Raw genomic sequence first — 21,789 nt, forward strand, 5'->3', positions numbered from 1 at the left:
GGAAGGGAAACCACACCTTCCAGATGCTTCTAACTAGGAGAGTGAGATAACCGTGTCTCTGTTTTCTAGGATAACAACCCGGCGGTGACAGTGACAGAAGGGGTGAGCGGGGAGGAGAAACCGAAGCAGGAAGTCCCACGAAGGGGTCACGGCACAGCGGGTGGCGGCCTGACACGGGGCAGCGGAGGCAAAGAGCGAAGGAAGGACGTGGCGGGAGGCGCTGGAGGCCAGTGACGGGCAGGGAGCCGGACTCCCGTCCTCTGCAGCAGCCCCGGAGAGGGAGAGCCCCTGCCCGCGAGCGCCGTCGGTCCCCTCGGGTACACGTGCCGCCGCTGCTGCAGACAGGGGCTCTGGCCTTGGCGCCCGCAGCAGCCGGGGACTGTGGGGGGCACAGCTGCCCTTTGGACCCGCGGCGCCTCCGGGACGCGCACGGGCAGCGGCCTCTGCCCGGGAGGGGCGCGTGCGACTCCCCTCTGCTCCCCCACGCCCGTCTCCGTGTCACATCCCAGTGTATTTTTTTTTCTTTTTTTTCCCCTGGCTCCAAAGCTGTCACTCCCAGTGAGGTCGTCCTTCCTGCCTTCCGTTGGGTCCGCTCCTTTCAGGGACTGACCTGCCGACCCCTGCGTCTCGCAGTCTCCTTGACCCTCTGCTCCTCATGTGGTCCCGCCTCCCTCCACCCTGGGCCCCTTCTCTGATTCCTACTTCTGGAACTTCTCTCGTGAAGGCTCGATGAACCCGGGGAGGAGGCCCCTCCCCTCCCTCGACCTCCATCCTCGTCTACCAGTTGCCTTTCCTCTGGGTCAGGGTGACGGCGGGTCACGCTCAGGTATGAAAGAATCCGGAAAGATACCGTCACCTGCTGTTCTCGAAAAAGGAATCACTTAAAAGTACGCCGGAGCCCCCTGAGAAATGTCCGCGTGGGTGGAGACGTCCACGCTGGCGGGGGCCGGGGGGCGCCCACGTACACCACGAGCAGGCCGCAGCGCAGCAGGGAGGCAGGGCCCGGGCCCACGCTGGCTGACGTGGCCACACCGGCCGTGACTACGTGGACAGGAAGGTCCTTCCCGTCACCGTGACGTCCGCGGGAAGCTGGGCGACACCGAGCTCGGGAGGCCACGGCTCCGGCGGCCGTTCCAGGTGCGCTTCCAGACTTGGGCCCTCCAACTCCTCGAGTGAGCTCCGTCCTCCTGGGCCCTGGCGTCCCCCCGGGCCTGTCAGCGGCCGCTCGTAGGACAGAGCGATGCAGAAGCAGGTGGACGTAGGTCTCGTTTCCCCCCCGCCGCCCTCACGGGATTCTGAGGGAGGGCCCGCTCTGTAGACCCGAATCACGCGCCCCCGCCCCCATTATCCGATCAAAATTCGAGGCCCACCGTGGGTAGATTCCAGTTAATTCATCCCATGAGGACGATTTCCTCAAATAATAAGTAAGGAACAGAAAAGACTGATTTCTTCCTAAATTCGATGCCTATCCCATCTACCTGACCGTAAGGTCCGTGAGCGCCGGGACCGAATCCGTGTATCTTGCCGTTGCTCTAGCCCCAGCCGGCGACACAGGCCTAGCTCCTAGGAAGCTTCTGACCAGCTCCGCAGAGCGTGAATGTCTTCTTTGTGCTTCCTTCCTAGGTACAGCAAGGCGTCCTCACGGGAGGCTCTGCTCAATGACCCGATCTTAGCCTCAGTTATAAAACGAGGCCATTCTCCTTGGGTACGTAGGACCAAACTTGGTAAAAGACTCTGGGTCAGAAGCGCACACCTGCCGGCCTCGTCCGGGCACCCCCCCCCCCCCCCCCCCCCGCCCCTTTGTCTTGGATCCGCCTGCACCCGCAGGAACAAAAACTGGCTTTGTGTCACTGAGGGGAAAGCCTTCTGAGAAAGGCTAAACAACATTAACCTTTTCCCCTCCGTTGCGTTCAACACACTGGCTGACTGTGACCCTGGGGGACTCAGGGAGAAATTAGTTTGAAATTCAGGCCAAAAAAAAAAAAAAAAAAGGTGCTTTCATATCTTCAAAATCCCAAGGACCTGCGCATTGCCTCCCCCAAGAAGCAACTCAAAAATGCCCAGGCTGCGCTGCAGGCCGCGCCGGACGCCCCTTCGTCCCTGCTGGTTGGCCGCTCTCCGGGCGCTCCGGGCGGCTGGGGGTGCTGGGAGCAGCCGACTTCCACCCGCATCTCCAAACGCCCAGGGCTGGCACTTGAGAGACACGGAATTTTGTCCATTTTGTCTCTGTGCCAACCCGGCTCCCCTAGGAGTCTCAAGGCCACGCCGACCTGAAAAGAGATCCTCTTTGCTTCTCTGCATTCTCCGAAGATGACCAGAAATAATCATAAAAAAACGAACAAAGGGATTACAAATTAATCTGCCCTCGCTGTCTCCTCTGACTGTGAAGATAGAATTACAAAACCCAGGATTTGCAAGAGACCTCGATTCCTCATTAATCTCCACTATCGTTTCTATCGTGGCTTTTTTTTTTTTTTTTAAGCTCCTTTCTTAGGCAGGGAACGAGGGGGAGCTATGTTCTTTCTTCCCTCAACAGTAACTGAAAAATATGTCCTTAACATTTCAGAAAGCAGATCGTCCATGTGCTATAGTATAACCACTAAAGCGTGGAGGTGAAATGGCACGAGTGTCCTTTACGTCACCATCTGTTGAAATTAATGAATTTAAGCGTGGATAACCTAAACCTGAGGTTTCTTTGAAAGGCAGGAGTCTGATAGTCTAGGAAATTTCCAGGGCCTAAGAAGAATCTCCAGTTTCTTGACATTACACTTGCTATTGTGGAGCACATTTTGACTGTTTGGAAACGGGCAATGGGTAGCTTCTAAGCTGCGTTTCCCATGTACCTCTGGCCATCTGGAGCGGGGTCTGCGGAGAGAGCAGGTCCTGGCATTTTCTTGCCAGGCTCACGCCATGGGTCAGTGCTACAGTGTAATCAGAAAGGCAATGGGGGCTCTTCTCCTCCTCTTCCTGGAAGTGTCTGTAAACCCTATTTGGGGTGAGGCTGTGCCAGGACCATATCTATTCCAGGAGCCGAGGCTGCATGCTGACACTGAGAGAGCAGGCTCCGTGAACTGGGGTGGACGGAAGCGCTCATCCGAGCTGCCGTTTACGTGGAGCCTGCACACAGTGCACACAGTGCACGGTAGCTGCTTGTCTCCACGATGCCCACGGTGGCTCCCGGTTCTGCTCCTCCCTGGCTAAATACCTGCCCGTGTTCCTCAAACTCACGCTTGGCAGAAAGTCGAGGATGGGGCTTCAAAAGGCAAAAGCGTTAAGAGAGCATCCAGGCAGGGGCCCATCTCTGCCAGGTCCCACTCTTACCTGGGTATGGCACTCTTCCTTTGGTGACCAGCTCTGTGAGTAAGATTCCGAAAGACCACACGTCAGACTTGATCGTGAACCTCCCGTACAGGGCTGCCTCGGGGGCCGTCCACTTAATGGGGAACTTTGCACCTGCAGAAAGAACACATGGGTTACTCGACTGGCGACTGGCGGGGAGGACGGCGCCCGGTATGGGGTTGGGGGTGATGGTGGGAAGTGCTAGGAAGCCACTTCCACAGGAGCAAGCCCGTAGAGGGGGATGGGAAGGCAGTGAGCAAGAGCGACCTACAACAGAGCAGCTGGTCCTGGCTCTGGGACCTCCAGCAAGCTAGTCTAATTTTAATTTTCCCATTAAAAGATTGGACTGAAAAGCTCCTTAAAAAGCTCTGGCTTCTAGAACTTGAATCTCTGACCACACCGAATGTCATGGGTTTGGTCTGGATGTAGGGCTGACTTGTGACTTAGGAAACTAATTTTATACACGTTTTTTCCTTTGCTTTGAAACGATGTCGCATTTTATTTTTTTTTAAAGATTTTATGTATCGGGCATCCCCGGTGGCGCAGCGGTTTAGGGCCACCTGCAGCCCAGGGTGTGATCCTGGAGACCCTGGATCGAGTTCCACGTTGGGCTCCCCGCATGAAGCCCGCTTCTCCCTCTGCCTGTGTCTTGGCCTCACATTCTCTCTCTGTGTCTCTATGAGTAAATAAATAAAATCTTAAAAAAAAAAGGTTTTATTTATTTATTCAAGAGAGACACAGAGAGAGAGGCAGAGACATAGGAGGAGAGAGAAGCAGATTCTCCACAGGGAGCCCGACGTGAGACTCAATCCTGGGATCACAACCTGGGCCGAAGGCAGGCGCTCCACCGCTGAGCCACCCAGGTGTCCCATGATGTTGTATTTTAATTAATGCATAAAGTATCAAATCATAACACTACTCTCACGGATTCCTTGGCACAGGAGACCATGGTGTGCTCTTACGAGGTGCATAAAAACCAAATCAGACCACCATGCTTCTCCCAAGGCAAAGACAATTTGCTGCAGCCCATGTATTTTGTTGCAATGGGCTCTATTTCCACAAGGCCTTCCATACGCACGGCAGAGAAATGATTTTGCCTCTGGCTCCTTCCCTCCACCTCTCCCCCCATCGCTGATAGTGGCCCTCTTTACTCCCGGGGTAGTTTTTTTCTTTTATACTCTAGGATTCCTCGCTTCCCTCCCTACCTTTCTCCTACTGGCCGGCCGGGAGGGTGCTGTTTAATGTTTGTTCTTAAAGAGCAATCTTGCCTCAATGACTGTCTTACGAGTCTGATTTCTCAAGACCAAGCGACAAATTCATGCCCCAGTCAGTAGAACCTTTTCTTTGAAAATTTCTCGGATCAAAAAAAAAAAAAAAAAAAAAAAAAAAAAAAAAAAGAAATTTCTCGGATCATTTGGAGAATCCTCTCTCCAATCCAAAAGGAAGGGCGGCGTCCACCCTGCTCTAAGGCTAGATGTGTGTACGGGGAATTAAAATTGATTCGGAAAAAAATAAAATAAATAAAATAAAATTGATTCGGCAGCCTGTGCTCTCACATATCAAGCTCAGCAATTATAAAGCAGTTCCAGATATTTCACTGAACAAACCAGAAGAAAAACACAGGGAGTTTTTATTACCGATGGAAACACGATTGTATGTTGAAAGCATGTTAATTTTCCTTAGGAGCTCCTTAAAAAAAAAGGAAAAAAATCATACAAAGGCTGATAGAATCAGAAATTTTCATGGTATCTTCTACGAAAAGTCACAATACGCAAAAGTGGCAAATAATTAAAATCCTTAAATTAGCATGGTTTTAATAACAAGAGCTATGATAAATTACAGCAATTAGATTTTTGTTTTAAACACAGTACATGATAACGTCTTTAGCAAATCTACCCTGGCATTTTGTGGCGATGTAATTTTCCTCTCCATCTCTTTTATGCCAGTGTGAAATGAAATTTAAAAAATCCTACTATTTCATTATGTGGCATCTCACATTTACGCTGGAGCGGAGAAGTTATTCTATAGTTTTCCTTTTATGCACTGAGTTATTTTTAATTAGCTGTGTTTCTCAAGCATAATTATTTCTATCTTTTCTTACGTGCTGCATGATTCCACACAAGGCCTGGTATTCTCCGAACAGTCGTTTTGTTTTTAAAGTTTTCTTTCAAAGCGTTCTGCTGTGTGAGAACCTACCCTCGAGCATTCTGTTCACGCAGCTTTGGACTCTGAGCCGCGGGGATTAATGTGATAGATTTTCTTCAGTGTCGAGAACAGACTCTGCCCTGGACCAGACCTCAGCTGGAGTTCTCTTATTTCAGAGAATTAAAGGTATATTAAATTCATTCCTATTTAAACTATCTCTTGAGCCAAATGGCTTGGAAATCCATGTCCATCTCGAAAGCAAAAAGAACTTTTTTTTTTTTCCCTCCCCCGTGCCGACACAAAGCCTGTAAGTAAAATGACAAGCAAAAGGAGCTTTTCTTCCCTCCTCAGAATCATTCAACGTTTGTGAAGGTGTGTGTGCGTGCAGTGTGTTGCTGAAAGTAAACCGTTCAAGATTTGGATAAAGTCATTTTGGATTTTCTGAGAGGAGATCTCACAATGTGAGGGTTAATAAAAGCTGAAACAAACATCAATATATCAACCCGTTGTGTTAGTCGGGCTTTACTGTTTTTTTTTTTTTTTTTCATTACGTCATCTACAACAAGAATTAGAAGAATATGTAAACCTTCAACAGATCAATTCAAACAAAGGCTGCAAGGGATCTCTGATAGGAAACCGTTGGTGGATATGTGCTCTGAGACTTATTAGCGGGAGCTCCCGTAGATAAATTTATTTTGTGTTAGTTTTCTTTCTAAGATAAGCAATATATTTACACCCAGTACACATTTTGGAAGAAAAAAGAAAATAAAGACTGTCTTTGCCCAATTTCTCCTACTTCTTCTCAGTCTTAAAATAGCAGCCACTGTTGACAGAAGCAGCTTCCCTAAAGATACCTCATATTTTCCTCCTGAAGGCAGGAGAAGGTTAATAAACGAGGGCAGCGATAGTCTGTTGATCGTTAACTATAGTTTCAACAAGAGAACTGATGGGTGTCCGCTCTTTTACTCATCTCATTACCTCTACTTCCCCTTGCCTTGGTTTCCCACCTCCCGGGGCGGCGGGGTGGGGGTGGGGGGTGGACAGCTGCACAGATGCAGCTCCAGACGGTTTGTGGCAGGTGGTGGGTGTGTGTATGTGTGTCTGTCTGTCTGTCCAGGGCCAGGCAGGTTGCACACTGCAAACCCCAGGCTCTGAGAACAGGGTCCCCAGCGCTGGCTGGAGAACTACCTACACAATCCGTGGGTGGCCCTGCTGGGGGCCGTGGTGGGCTCTCGCCTCAGGTGGAGTCAAGAAAGCTCAGAAACCTGGAAGGAGGATCTCCTGGGTGTAAATACTCTCTTTCCCTTGAAAATAAAGTTCTGTCCCTCCGTATATATATAAAAATAGATATATTTTTGAAGACATCATGACAGGCAGTCAAGTCAGGATCAAAGCTGTCTTCTAAGCAGGATGGTTTTGTAGAAAAAAGGAGGCGGTGTCCAGAGGCCTGCGCTACAATGGACTTGGGCTCTGGTATGTCACCAGCTGACTCGCTCTCCTTGAAATTCTCCCCTTTGGGAGGAGGATTCAGATGCCCACGCAATGTCCTCCCCTTTGCATTTTGTCGCAGGAAAGGTAGCAGACTCCGCAGGTAGGATAATCTGTGTCACGGGTGTCACGGGCCCTGGAGGACACGGTGACGCTCAGCCAACTTGTTCACTGTTTAGATGAACCCGAAAGGTAAAGGAGTTATCGTCACCCTATAGCTTTTATTTCTGACTGAATTACTTTAACACATTTACGATTCTTCGAGGCCGCTAGACAAAGGCTGTCCATAATATGTATGTATTTAACGCGTGGACTTGAAACGTCTTTTCCACGGAGTGTTTTCCAGGCGGGGCCTAGGGCGTTGTGCCTCCCAGGGTGAAGCCCTTGCTGAAAGCCTGACTTGGTGCTGTCACCGAGGCCCGCGTCATGGAGCCACAGCATCCAGGCTTCTGCCGTTGACCTTCCTGTAATCATAGCGAGGGCCAGTGAGCCTTAGGCCAAGCCACTTTCCGTGGTGCGTAAACACGCCAGTGTTTTAAATAATAGTCTGTCACCGACACCTCAATCCTGTTTCTCCAGATCCTGTGGGGGTATGAACTGAGTGATCATAAACGCTGTGCACTGACGGGGATTGTGCTCCGTCTCTTGGCTTCGACCCCTCTCCTGACTCCCGCGGCACCTGCCCCGGATCATCCGATGGGCCCTCCCTCCTGGATCCCTGACCTGTAAAATGGATTCTCTCCTCCGTGTCTCCACGGGGAGGCCTCAGAGGGCCTCTCAAATATAACAGCCAAAATTTACCTTCTCCAGAATTCTGCTTCTCTTTCACGGTTTGCTGCCTAGCAAACCGCCCGGCTGATGAGACCAGAATGCCAAGAGCCCTCCTTCCCTCCTTCCCTGGAGCTGCGTCTACCTGCCCATCACCCGGCCTCCCAGGGCAGCGCAGGGCCTGCGTGGGGAAGGAGCTCAGGACATCCGCCCCGTGTCCTCTGCAGGTCCTGCTGCTTTGTCACTCTCGGCGCTGCGGCCACCTCACTCCTGGGAAGGTGTCTGGGTGTCCGGGCGTCCTCGCCACCCTCGCGCTAGCCCTTCCTCACTCTCTGTAGTCTGCCTGCGCTCCTGGCAAGGGCCCTGGGGCTGGGCCCACGCGCACAGGCTGGTCCTGCCTCTTCTCGTCGTCCTGGGCCTGCCCCCCCCCCCCCAGCCTCTCCACTGCCCTCCTCTGAAGGTTGCTACCTGCGGCAGGGCCACCGGGCAGGCTGCTCCCTTTGCTGAGGCGCCCACCCACGGCTAACTCCTGCTCCTCCGTTCTCAGCCCAAGTGTTATTTGCACAGGGAGCCTTTGCTTGACACACAGAGGCAGGGGAGGGGGGGTGCCCGAGCACCGTGCCCCCTCCCCTTAGAGAGCCTCGTTCTGGACGGCCACTGTGTCTCCGGTGCTGAGACCAGTGCCTGGTACGGAAGAAATGAGATAAAGGTGTGTTGAATGACTGAGTGACTGGGCAGCTGATTAGCCCTCCAAGCTTCCTTTCTGGGCCGAATCACCATGGCTCCTTATGAGGCTTATTATTAGTTCCCTGCTCTTCGGCAGGGCCCCTCTTTGTCCTCGGTGACCGGTGTCATCGTCCGTCACCATCTGGAAGCCCTTATCAGGATCTAACAACCACCGACTGCAGTGGAAAAGCATCTGTCACACACTAATGACACTTAGAAACCCCTGGAAACTCCTGTGCTTTTCGGGCCAAAGTGTGCAGTGAATCTGTCCGAGGTGGAAGGAGCACACCCCCCCCCCCCACTTTGCTCTGTGAGGAGCGGGACGCCTAGATCGCTGGAGTTGCAGCTGGGGACAGGGGTGGGTGGGCCAGAGGCCTTGGTGGGGGGGTTCACAGCAAAAGAAAGTGGAAATAGAATGAGACCAAGCAGGTAACTGGATGCCAATCATGCACACTCACGGGCCCTGGTCCTTCTCAGGTGGAATGAGGTGAACAGTCACCCAGGCTTTCGGTAAGAGAAAGGAGAGGGCTGTGGGTTTATGCAGGCATCAGTTTGGTCACAGAACGACATCAACCCCCACTGCTGCTGGCTGCTTTTGCTCACTCTCGTTTCCCGCCATAAGTCTTTCTGAGCTTTCCCCGCGTGCCTGGCACTGTACCTGGTGCTAGGAGCACAGCAGTGAACTCAATCCCTGGCTCCCACGGGGCGTGCCGCTTAGTCTGGGAAGGAGATATACTAACTGAGTGGCCGTGATACGGGTCAGACGGTGACAAATGCCATGAAGAATAATAAAATGGGCCACAAGGACAGGTTTTATGGGGCTTTCGCCAGCCCCGCTAAAGCCTTTGGCTCCCGTCCTGTGATGGGAAGCCACTGGGGCTTGGGAGCAGAATATGATGACATCCCACCTCATTCCTTCTCCTTGTCTTTCAAAAGTGGAGGATAATATGTCACTACCTTGAGAACAGTTTGGGATGAGAAAGAGTGCAAAGCATTTTGACTTTTCAACACTCTCGGGAAGCATCACGACACCTTCAAGGCCCATGGGTGAAGGAGCATTAGCGTCGGGTGGGCCGGCCTTCTATCGTCACTTCCGACGTCATGTTCGTTTAAAGAGTGGCTCTAGACACATCTGCACTATTTTAGCACACTTCTCATGGTTGAATGATACTAATGATCTCAGCCACAAAAGAGTGAAACTTAGCGTACTCAGGCGCTTTGCAAAGCTCAGACATCTTCGGGAGGAATGAATTAATCATCTCTGAGTCCAAGCCTCCTCGTGTCTCTGAGTGAGGCTCCTCCCTCTCCGTTCATTCCCTGGGGTGGGGGGGCCACACCCTGTCTCTGGCTCCCCCCGCCCCCCCCCCCCCACCCCGGCCCACCACCTCTGGGCTGGAAACACCACACAGACCCTGTTTGTCATCAGATGTCCCAGTTCTTGATTTGCAAACGTCAAAGGGACACAGCCTCTGGGGATCCCCACCTGTCTCTCGATTGTGGCAACTAGGCGTCTAAATGCATTATTTTACCAAATCATCTTACTATGAAGACGACATTTTATCATAAAAGAGATTCCTGTATAAGGCAGAAAATTTTACTAAACGACTGATCTGACTTAAGTTTCTTCTCATTTTAATATTTTAGGATGCGAGTGGAGTGCCTTTTTAATTAAAAAAAAAATTTTTTTATGCTATCCCTTTCCCGGGGGTCAGATCATCATTCTGCCGGGGTTCAAAGTGAAAAGCCTGAAAGCCAGCTGGAACTTCTCCTTTTCTTGCAACCTCAGAGCTGATCTATCACCAAGGTTTCTTTCTTTTCCTTTTTTTTTTTTTAAATAATCTCTATGCCCAAAGTGGGGTTCGAGCTCATGACCTTGAGATCAAGAGTCATATGCTTTACTGACTGAGCCAGCCAGGCCCCCAGTATCACCAAGGCTCCCTCTTTCCCTCTGTAACAGGCCTCCCACATCTGCCCTTTCTTTTTTTTTTAAGATTTTTATTTATTTATTTATTTATTTATTTATTTATTTATTTATTTATTTATTTATTTATTCATGAGAGAGAGAGAGAGAGGCAGAGACACAGGCAGAGGGAGAAGCAGGCTCCATGCAGGGAGCCCAATGCAGGACTCAATTCTGCGACCACAGATTCACGACTCGAGCCAAAGGCAGATGCTCGACCACTGAGCCACCCAGGCACCCCACATTTGCCATTTCTGGTTTAAGCTCTTTGCTGAAACTTGTCTTGGGGCCTTGTCCCTCTGGTCAGCCTTCCCGTCACAGTTCATGGATCGTGCCCTGCCTTTGGCTCATTGTCCTTCCAATGAGTCACTTAAACCTCAGCCTCATGATACTCCCCTTACCCACCACAGAGCGGGTCCCCCACGGCATTAAGGCAAAATCCCCCACCTGGTTTTCACACCCACGTACCTATCCAACTTGAGCTCTTGCAACCCCAAACACAACTTCTCTTCTGGTTTGCTTTCCCAGAATCTGTACCCTGCACTTGGCATAATCGTGCCTGCTGCTTGTTAGCTTGTTCTAAATGTCTTCTTCTCTTCCACTTGCTAAGCTGAAACATACTCCTCTCCCTTCCCACCTTCCTCATGAAGTCATCTGTGATTACTCCAGCTTTCATCGATCTCTCCAACGCACTTGGAGCCAACGTTATAAATAACCGTCGAATGCTTGACAGTAGTAGCCACAACAACAGCTAAACATGCACTGAGTGCTTGCTAAGTGTCAGGCATCAGGCTAAGTGCTTTACACGCAGGAGGTAGATGCCAGTAATAGTCCTGTTCTCCAGATGAGAAAACTGAACACGGGGAGGTAAAGTGATATGCCAAAGACCGTGTGGAAACGGCGGAGCTGGATTTGAACCAAGGGAGTCTGGTTCCAGAGTCCAAGTCCTTGAACACGATACCCCATGCTGCAATGCCCATGTCCCCAACATGTCCTTCTGCTAGTTCTGCATGTGTTATTTTTTTGTCTCCTTAAGTAGAATGCAAATCCTTTGAGGTTGGAGACCATGTTTAATACTTCCATTCCTTGACAGTACCTCGCCTACAGCTGCTAAAAGAGCAACTGCTCAACTAATCTTTAACGGACTAAAGGCAATTTATTCCAGCAATTTATCCAAAGAAATTCCCTTCTTTCATGCATGTTTAATCAAACCAAAAAAAAGAAAAGAGCAAATACACGGCAGTGTAACAACTAGTGATTGTTTTCACCCCTAGTGTTACAGGAATAAAGGCATCCTTACCCTACTGTAGGATGGTCTGACCAAATGCTCTTGATTTTTAAGTGAAAGCAGGAAGGCCAGTTAAATTCATTAAGTCAGGATGGCTCATCCCAACCCCCAGGATCCAGTCCGGTTAATGAAGGTTCTCTATCCCTAGTGGCCAGGCAAGCTGTTTTCTTCGCCTCAAACAGAAGCGGTTCTTACTTGATTTGGTTACTTCCTATATTTCATGCATCTTCATGCATTAAGATGATGGCAGTGGCCCTGGAATATTCAAATGAAAATGGCAGAGACTTCCACTCCCAAGTCTACCTCCTGCACTTAGTGCATGTAAGTTGGCCAGGAATCAGGGAGAAAGTGCTCTTAAGTGAGAGTGCAAAGGGGTGCACCCCATGGGCTGTGCTGGGATCGAGGGGCCATTTGTGGAAGGCCCAGGATGGCTATTTATGAAGGGAGCTTTGGAGTCAGTAGATCTGGGCTTGCACGTCCCATTTGCTGGGTGACCACTTAAAACTGCCCCCAGTCTCAGTCTCTGTGTCTGTAAATCGGGATGATGATAACCTGATGAGGTTGTGGTGAGAATTATAAATAATGTAAGGGGCTCAGCACAGCCTCTGGCGCACTGTAACAGCTGAATAAATGCCAATTATTATTCTATTTGTTTTTTGTTTTTTTTAAGATTTTATATGTTTATTCATGAGAGACACAGAGAGAGGGGTACGGAGAGACATAGGCAGAGGGAGATGCAGACTCCATGAATGGAGCCTGATGGGGGACTTGATCCCGGGACTGTGGGATCATGCCCTGAGCCAAAGGCAGATGCTCAACCACTGAGCCACCCAGGCGTCCCTATTATTCTATTTGGACGGTAATGCAAAGGCACTGAGTTGCATCTGGTTAGCTGAAGCTCTTCAAACTTTAAGAGAGGGAAAGAGGATAAAGAAAACCCAATGCACTCATCAATCACTGAGAACTTACTGAGCATCCAGGGAGAGCCCGGCACAGGCGGAGGGCCTCCTGAGAAGACCAAACATGGTCTTGCCTCCTGCCATGTGCCGTTGTAGGCAGCTGGGGAGACAGAGTTCACAGGCAGACCCAACAGACAGCTGAATAGGTTGGGACACTGGTTTTAGGAAAAAAGAGGGCTCAGGAGAGAGGGAAAGAGGAAATGCACAGGGAACGGGGGCTCTGGATAGAGGTGGCCGCACTGAAATGCTGCAATGTGACCCGTGGTTCTCCCTGGGAGAGGCTCAGCTCGGGAGCCAGGACAGGCCGAGGGTGGGGGGGCCATTCACATTATTGGCTCTTGGTGGCCAGTTGGGCTGTCAAACCTTACTTCCTCTGCTGGTGACCAGGCCAATTCCACAGCCCTGTCTCAGAAAACATCCCCTCCGGCTACAGAAACTGGGCCAAGGTGGAGAAGGCAAAGCCAGTATGGAATAAAAGCAGCCAAGTCCTTCCGACAGAGACTCCAGTGGTGCCCCAAGAGCATTTTCAAGGGGGAAAGGCATTAGCGTCAACAACAGACACTGTTTTTCTGAACCAAAGATCCATCCAGGGTCCCCTTTAATTAGGAAGCCACAGACTCTGCAAATTATTACATCCAGAATTAAATAATGTGTAGGACGTCAACTTTAAAGTCACCCTGCGGAATAAAGGAGAAGAAATCACAAACTGTGCCAGCAACAGGAAGCTGATTATGTTGGCGGGGAGGGGTGACACGTCAGGACGAGGACGGGATATCCTGCAGGAGAGGTGAAATCAAAGCTGACCTGACCTGGAGCTCTGCGGTTGTTCAAACAAAACAATGATTTCAAACCCAATAAAAACAGGCAGAGCAAAATTCCGATTTTTCACACGAGGCCAAAGGAATGACTTTCAAGTTCCCCGAATGTGTCTGGAGCAATACAACTGTGTGTTTTCCAGTTATCTCTGGTGACGCATTGTGTTGAAATTTCTACTTGAGGTTCATAAGATTTCAGCACCGTGTTTTAAAAGTAAAAGTAGGGGAGAGGTGAACGGTACAGTGAATTCACATGATGTCCCATCTGAAATGCACAATGGTGAGCAGGGAATCTGAGAAGGAAGGAAGGAAGGAGGTAAGCAGTAGAGGAGGGAGGAGCGCGGTCCCATCAGGGATGTGGGTGGAGGAAGACCAAGCCCAGCCAGAGAAGACAAGAGCCAGGGGCCAGAGGCAGGGCCAGGACACGTCCTACAGACAAGGGCTGATTAGCTGGGCCACGGATCCGAGGTCTGGTGCGGCTAAATGCACGGAAGGGATGTTCAGGCTGAGAGGGTGAGGAGAGTCTCAAGGGAAGCCCAGAATGGAGGCCCAGACAGGGAAGGGGGGGTGCAAGGTCCAGGTCCATCAGTGGGTATCAAAAACCTACACAGGACAACTGAAGGAGGGAGACCCAGCCCGCGGGGAGAGGGGGATGCGGCTGCAGCCAGGGCTCTGCTCCTGGCACCCTGGAGTTGAGGAGGGGCAGGCAGGGACATTTCTTCTGCGACCTGGGGGATCGCCAGCAGGTGAGGGGAGGGTGCTCTGGCTGCCCGTTTCCCCACCACTCTCTTCCCGGTGGTGACCAGTGGCAACGCGCGATAACGGTCCCTGGCAGCTCAAAAGAACGGGATGCATTGGCAGCTCCTGAAACCATGGGTATTTGGTCCCCGTACTTTTCGGAAGGAAATCTAAGACTCCTCCTCGAGAGGACTCTGCTTGAAGCACAGACTGCATTAGGACGGGGGTGGGGTGGGGTGGATTGAAGTGATTCTCTCAGGCAGAGGTGAGGAAAGGAGGGAGGAACCCTGCAGGCTATTCCAGAACACCAAAGCTCTGAACAATTGCAGCGATCCTCCCAGCTTTCCAAGAGCCAGACAGAGAAGTGAAATCAGAATAACGATCCTGATTCACGGTCCCGGGTCGGAGGGACACCTACCTCCGTGGGCTTTTGTCCAGAGTAAAAGACAAGAACGCTGGTGTAGGGTTTTGCAGCCACGGGCACGCTGCTGCTCAGGGTGGTGAGAACTCAGACCTCAGTAATAAACGCGTGTCTGGGAGGCAGCTCAACACAGAAATTATTCCAGGAATCCGGCCACCCCCAGGAGGGGCAGTCTGACATCAGGCCACGAAGCATGCGAGGCAGCGGGGACAAGCGCCGGGGCTTGGGGAACAGCTGGTGGTCATATTGAGGGTTTGGCTGCAGTGAGGAAGAAATCAAAGCAAGAGAGGATGTGCGGAAGACAATAGGCACTTTGGGGTTGCTTTTCCGGACTGCCCCCACACAGCGCCGGGGCCTCTGGGGAGCCCAGCACCATGCGGCTGTGCGCCTCCCTCCAGCTGGAAGACATGGAGGCCTCGAAGCGTGGGGCAGTTTTCATCTGCACTGCCTGTCCCTGATTATCCAGATGATGCAAATGAAGGAGTTCCTCCTGCCAGCAAGGCAAGACGAGGAAGCCAAGTGACATTTTTGATGTTTGATGGCAGTCTGCAGTTCCTATTTACACACTTTAAAATCACAGAGGGTGACCATCTGCTTCCTCCTTGCTGATTGCTAAGAAACGCGGGATGCACAGACCAAGGACATGCTCTTGACCATTCAGAAACCACCGCCAAATTGCTCTGCCCGAGACAGCACAAAGGAGAAAGACACCCACCCGGCGTGTAACACGTGACTGGCCGGTGCAGATAAAGAGGAAAGAGATTCAGAGGAGCGGAGCGGGCTGTCAGCGACCGGGGCTCGCCGCGGTCCCATCTGTCTCCCCGGGGCCGGCGGGCGGTGGAAGGACCCAGGCCGTCGCCCGCCTGCGGGTTTCATCTTAAAAGAGAGTCTGGGGTGGCCGAGGGTGGGTTAAAGTCCCTTTCTTTTCATTGTGATCTTTGGCTTTCCGCGCGTCCTCTCTGGGAGCGGGATGGATGGTGTGCACAATTCGTGCTCCTTCCCGGGGGCACAATCGGGGTGGCCCCCGCGGCTCCGGGTGGCTCAGCAGCAGGCAGGAGGCTCCCGGGCTCTCAGCAGGGGAGCAGCTCCCGTGGCTCTCAGCCACGGCACCCCCTGGGGCTCTGGGAGGGGGTCAGTGCAAACAAACACGCTTCCTGCTCAGTCCTTAAAACAATGGGTGCTTTGGGAAGGGTTTGCTTTTCGTCAAAGGGTGGTTTGCTTCTCCAGTAGGGGGAGAATTAGATTAAATCCAATGATGAAAAAACGGGTCCCCGGCCGCCTCCCCGTGGCTGACATTTGCCGTTCGGGTCACGGCGCGCTGTGTGGGAATGGCAATGGCAGTGCTGCTGTTGACAGAGAACAAGAACCCATGTGCCGCCCACGGGGGCGGGGGCGGGGGGGGGCGGGCATCTCCTGGCGAGATCAGCCTTGATGTGCCACCGGATTACAGAGGCCTCGGACGAGGCTGATTAATAATTCTGCAGGAGCCCTTGAGCTGGGAGGCTGGTGTTCGGAGGCTGATAATCCCCAGTCATTGTAACACAAAGGGAGGACAGAAATTGAATTCACAGTTCTGAATCGTGAGATTCAAAATTCGAAAGAAAACCGGGATCCGCTTCTTCCTGGCTGTGTTTGTCAACCTAGCTGCCTCCTTGTTTGTGTTAAATGGCTACTGTGCTTTTTGAATCCAAAATCTGATTATATTTAATTAGTACAGGCATCTGGGATTTCTAATACACAAAGAGTTATTAAAGTAACAAATCTTTCTAAAATATGTTCACCATGAAAGAATGTGTTAATTTATGCAGTAACAATTTTTTAACATGAAATAATTAACATGAAAACTGCAACGATTATGAATTCTTCGCAGTCTAATTTATATGTGAATTTTCCTCCAGATAATAATCTATTCAACTTAAATCTGCGATACTGGGAGCATTTGAACAGACGCATTTTTCTTCCTCTATTTAACACACAAACCTAAACTCAGGGCAGGTCTCCCCGCCCCCCCCCCAGCAGGTCTTATACAAAGTCACAGGAGCCCCGGTTTCTATCTACATTCCAAAGATCCAGAGATTAAATTGCTTTGATATTCGCCTCCCCACAGTGATCCTTAAAAAAAAAAACAAAAAACAAAAAACAAAACAAAAAAAACCAACACACAGAGCAATTCTATGTTCCTGTCTTTGTGATGATTCAAATCAGCAGTGGAGAGAGTTAAGTAGGCAGGTGACCCGGCTGGAAAGACGAGAGGGTGTGTGCTCTGCAGGAAGGCAGGCGTGTGTAGGGTGTGCCTGTGTGTGTGTGTGTGGGGGGGGGGATGGAGGGGAGGGCCGGAGTGAGATACACACAAACAGCTACTATCACCCCACTGGATCAGTAGTAGTGACGTCACTATTACTACTAACAACTGTACAACTATCAGCTCAGCGTCTGCTCTGTGCTGAGCGCTTTACGGATATTCCCAGTCCTGTGATGGAGACCAGGTGGGGATGGAGACCCAGGGAGGTTGGGTAACTTGTCCAAAATTTACAGCTACTTCGAAATGATGCTAGGATTTACACTAAGATCATTTGATTTCATATGTCGTGCTCTAAACCCATTCAGTCCCTCCCATCTTTGGGAGCATGTGTGTGTGCGTGTGCGTGTGCGTGTGCGTGTGTGTGTGTGAGAAGGAAAGCAGGGTCAGGCTATCCAGAAAGACATAAAGCAAGGAGCTGCCAGGAGCACAGGAAGGAGTGAAAACCCCGAGAGCTTCTTCCCTGATCCTCACAACTGCCTGCAAGGTGGCCAACACCGGCCCTGGTTCTCCAGGGAGGAGAAAAAAGCTGAAGCTCCACGAACAAACGAGCAGGAAATGCAGAGTCGGGATCTGCACCCAGACCACCCAACTCCAAGGCTCCTGCACTTCCCATTACCCCAAGACAACCTTGCTGTTGCGTGCAGGGAGCGCTGGCCTAGCACACCGTCCTCTCTGGAGGGTCTTGCGGTCACCAGGGTGTCCGATGCCCACAGGGAGAGCTGTGCCCGCTGCCCAGAGGGCAGGGGAGCAGGTCTGGGAGGACAGAGGGGACAGTGAGTTTGGCTATTTTTGCTGCTGTAAGCAGGTATCTATTAAGTACCTACTGTATGCTCAGTGCTGATCTTCAGGCCGAATTACCTCTATGGAGGAGCGGTGAGACTGGGCCCGCAGACACGTGGGAGGATTGCTCCGACAGCGCTCGTGCATTTATGTGTGTGCTCACGCACACGCAGGCACAACCATCAGAGCCGCTGCTGGAGCCTCTGGTTTGCAGTTATGCTCGGGCTGGCGGGGGATGGGGGGGACCTCGGGGCATGTAGGTAATACGTGGTGACGGCCCAGGCACAGCTGGCTGTAAAATTAAAGAACTAATTTTTTTTTTTTTGTCTTAAAAGATTGATTCTTCTTTCCTGATTACTAGTAGTCTTTTTCTTAACTTCTTTTTTAAGGTAAGAAAGAAAGAGACTTTTCAAGGATAATGTACATCAGACACAAGAAGTTTGGGTCATAAGGATGGTTTTTACATTCCACTGCCCCTGAAGAGCTTTCATAGACAGCCCAAGGAGTCCTGCGCTAATTACATGAGGTAGCTATTTTCACTTTTCCATTTCACAAAGGTCAAGTGATTTGTAAGTGAGTTTGTTCAAACCCAGGCCTTGTAACCTCTAGTCCTGGCTTCTTCGAAGTGTCCCACCAGCAGGTAACACAGCGACCTTGTATTACACCTCTAAAGGCATGTCCACAAAGTCTGCAGGGCAGTATCTATAAATGCAAACTAGGCTTGCCCGAGGACTAATGGTTCTTTTTATGTTTTATTTTTTTTATTATTATTTTTTTTAATCTTTTTTTTTTTTTAAGATTTTATTTATTTATTCATGATAGTCACAGAGAGAGAGAGAGAGGCAGAGACACAGGCAGAGGGAGAAGCAGGCTCCATGCACCAGGAGCCTGATGTGGGATTCGATCCCGGGTCTCCAGGATCACGCCCTGGGCCAAAGGCAGGCGCCAAACCGCTGCGCCACCCAGGGATCCCTCTTTTTATGTTTTAAAGATTGATTGATTGATTTTTAAGGATTTATTTATCTATTTATTATAGAGATAGACACAGAGAGAGAGAGGCAGAGACACAGGAGGAGGGAGAAGCAGGCTCCCTGCAGGGAGCCCGATGTGGGACTTGATCCCGGGACTCCAGGATCGCGCCCTGGGCCAAAGGCAAGCGCTAAACCGCTGAGCCACCCAGGGATCCCCCTGAAGATTTATTTATTTATTTGAGATATATATATAGAGAGAGTGCATGAGCAGAAGGGGCGGAGGGAGAGAGAAAGAATCTCAAGTAGACTCCGTGCTGAGCACAGAGCCTGATGTGGGGCTCGATGTCATGACCCGGAGACCATGACCTGAGCCAAAATCAAGAAGTGGATGCCAAACCGACTGTGTTACCCAGGCGCCCCGACAGTTCTATTCCTGGGACCTAACCACGAGACAGAGGGACCTTTGTCCTCCGCCACGGCAGCCTAGTCCATAATGACCCCAAATCAGAAATACCAGTAGAACAGATAAACTGATACAATTTGTAGGGTGGAATACGGCTCAGCAAGAGAAGGGAAAGAGCTGATGCACGCAGCAGCAGGGATGAGCCCTGCAGACGTAAGAAGGTGGGAAAGAAGCTGGACACAGGGGAGCAATGCTACATGGCTCATTTAGACAAGGTGCCACCACCAGCAGAAGGAATCTCTGGGCGCAGGTAGGAACAGTGGCTACCCAGGCAGGCGGCTGTGGTTGGAAGGGGGCCGAGCGGGGTCCTGGGGTGCTGGCGGTGTGGCCTGTGTCTTCATCCATGGGTGGTTTCAGGGGCGGACACGTGTGTAACAACTTACTGGGTTGTACACTTTGCCGTTACTCATTTTGTCGTCTGTATGTTATGGCTCAATAAAAATAAATAAGTGTCGACAAAAGCAGGCCGTTCTTCTACACAATCCAAGTCGACCCGAACGTGTTAGGTTTAGATCGGGCCTAGTCAGCACTGAGCTTCCTGAAAGCTCAAGAAGAGAATGGGGTCGATCAAGAACTCTTCCTGCCTGTCTGCGTGAGCTCTGAAGGAGCTGCTGGGTGGAGGGGAACTGCACCGGTTAGAAAGCAAGGCTCGGTGACAGCCGCCCACGCTGGTGGTTATGGGAGGAGGTGATGCTGCAGTAGGGACACGGCTGAGATTGGACCTCAGGTGACCCTGCAGGTAGGGGGAGAGGCCAGCGGGAGCCTGGGGGAGGGGATGGAGGAGGGGGTAGAGGCCAGTGGGAGCCTGGGGGGATGGGGGGTGGGGGGTAGAGGCCAGCGGGAGCCTGGGGGAGGGGATGGAGAACGGGGAGAGGCCAGTGGGAGCCTGGGGGCATAGGGGGTAGGGGGAGAGGCCAGCGGGAGCCTGGGGGGGGATGGAGGTGGGGGGAGAGGCCAGCAGGAGCCTGGGGGAGGGGATGGAGGTGGGGGAAGAGGCCAGTGGGAGCCTGGGGGGGATGGGGGGTGGGGGAGAGGCCAGTGGGAGCTTGGGGGAGGGGATGGAGGAGGGGGAGAGGCCAGTGGGAGCCTGGGGGGATGGGGGGTGGGGAGAGAGGCCAGTGGGAGCCTGGGGGAGGGGATGGAGGAGGGGGAGAGGCCAGTGGGAGCCTGGGGGGATGGGGGTGGGGAGAGAGGCCAGTGGGAGCCTGGGGGAGGGGATGGAGGAGGGGGAGAGGCCAGTGGGAGCCTGGGGGCATGGGGGGTGGGGAGTGGGGAGAGAGGCCAGCGGGAGTCTGGGGGGGATGGGGGGTGGGGGGAGAGGCGCTGGGAGGTGAGGACCCAGGGCAGGGGGATGGGGCAGCAGTGAGGGATTGGACACTGCCTGGGGATCCACCACCACAACCACCTCCAGCTCCGCAAACCCAGAACCAAACTCCTCCTCTTTCTCTGAAAAATGAGCCCCTCTCTCCGACTCCGACTCCCTTATTTCTGTCGCTGGCGATTCCAGTCTCCTATAACCTGCATCTGGCTACGCGGGAACTGCCCTCGCCTCTCCCTGTCCTCCACAGCGTTGGAGCCTCTCCAGGGCGTCTACAGCCCACTCTTGCCCGGGTGGGCTCCCCAAGGGCTGTCACCACGTACGAGGCACAATGACAAGGGTATGTATTCACCGCCTGCCATGTTCCGGGCCCTGTGCTGAGACTTTACATTGCTTTTAGCTGTCTTGGCAAAAATTAAAGCACGAAGCAGGTAAAATATATTTCCACTTTACAGGGAAGCAAACTGAGATGCAGAGAAGTGAAATAACTTGGCCGAGGCGATGGTTTTATGTGGCTTCAGCGCCGGACCTGTGTGTCCCTCTGCTCTCCTGCAGGATGCACCCCCACCCCCACCCCTGCCCCCGGGGTGCGTCCTGCTTCCTTAGAGCAGTAGCTCCCAGCAAAATCCCTCTCCCAGACGAGGCATTCACGGAGTTAATGGTGGCGTTACTTAGAGACTCTGATTGCACAGAATTTAGCAACGAGTTTATGACCAAAGACGACCTGCTGTGATGGAGGGAGCCGTGCGGGTAACAGAGCAGCGCCAAGTGATCTCTGGTCGCCTCTAGAAGGCTGTTGGTAGAGGACCACCCTCACCGGCTCTGACCCTGGCGCTGACCTCCTCCCTGACGGGGGCTTCTGCTCACAGTCCAGGGGGGCGGGGGGCGGTAGGGGGAGAGCAACGCAGGGAGGGCTGCTGGACGCGTGTCCAAATCCAATTCTGTGCCCTGGGGAATGTCACTGCATCTACCCAGGGCCGGGGGATGGTGACAGACGCTTCGGTGCGCCCCTAGCTGGGAAACCCTCAACCGTGCGGAGAAACCACTGCCGCTCAGAGTCCCCAAATACCTGTGTTCAGCGCTTGCTTCTGAACTCTGCCCTCACTTCCATAATCAGGATCTCCCCTGGCCGTGGCCTGGGGGTAACATAAAACCCGGCTTGTAAATACTACCAGGCTCGCGGGCCAGCTGTCTGGAGGAGCCGATGAGTCCCCAGCAGAAACCTCAGCGTGCAGCGCGTGCCATCTGCAGAGCACCCTGACAGCTACACGCCGGCCCCTTCCTCCTGCAGAGGCCGGGGCGGGCCAG

General features: G+C 52.1%; 2 protein-coding genes across 5 annotated transcripts in view; one reads left to right on the forward strand and one right to left on the reverse strand.

Moving 5' to 3' along the window:
• The window catches only part of LOC112658473 (uncharacterized), a 444,780-nt gene that overhangs the window by 159,396 nt on the left and 263,595 nt on the right, over positions 1–21,789 (forward strand). The gene's annotated exons all lie outside the window — the stretch shown is intronic.
• Positions 1–21,789, reverse strand: part of FYN (FYN proto-oncogene, Src family tyrosine kinase) — a 211,362-nt gene that overhangs the window by 8,375 nt on the left and 181,198 nt on the right. For all 4 annotated transcript variants that reach the window (XM_025444839.3, XM_025444838.3, XM_049092471.1 and 1 more), the window contains one exon: positions 3,322–3,453. In XM_025444839.3, the coding sequence (XP_025300624.1) occupies positions 3,322–3,453 (132 nt within the window). The remainder of the gene's footprint in view (positions 1–3,321; positions 3,454–21,789) is intronic.

This window comes from Canis lupus, chromosome 12, assembly GCF_003254725.2.
Source record: "Canis lupus dingo isolate Sandy chromosome 12, ASM325472v2, whole genome shotgun sequence".
NCBI classification, from domain to species: domain Eukaryota; kingdom Metazoa; phylum Chordata; class Mammalia; order Carnivora; family Canidae; genus Canis; species Canis lupus.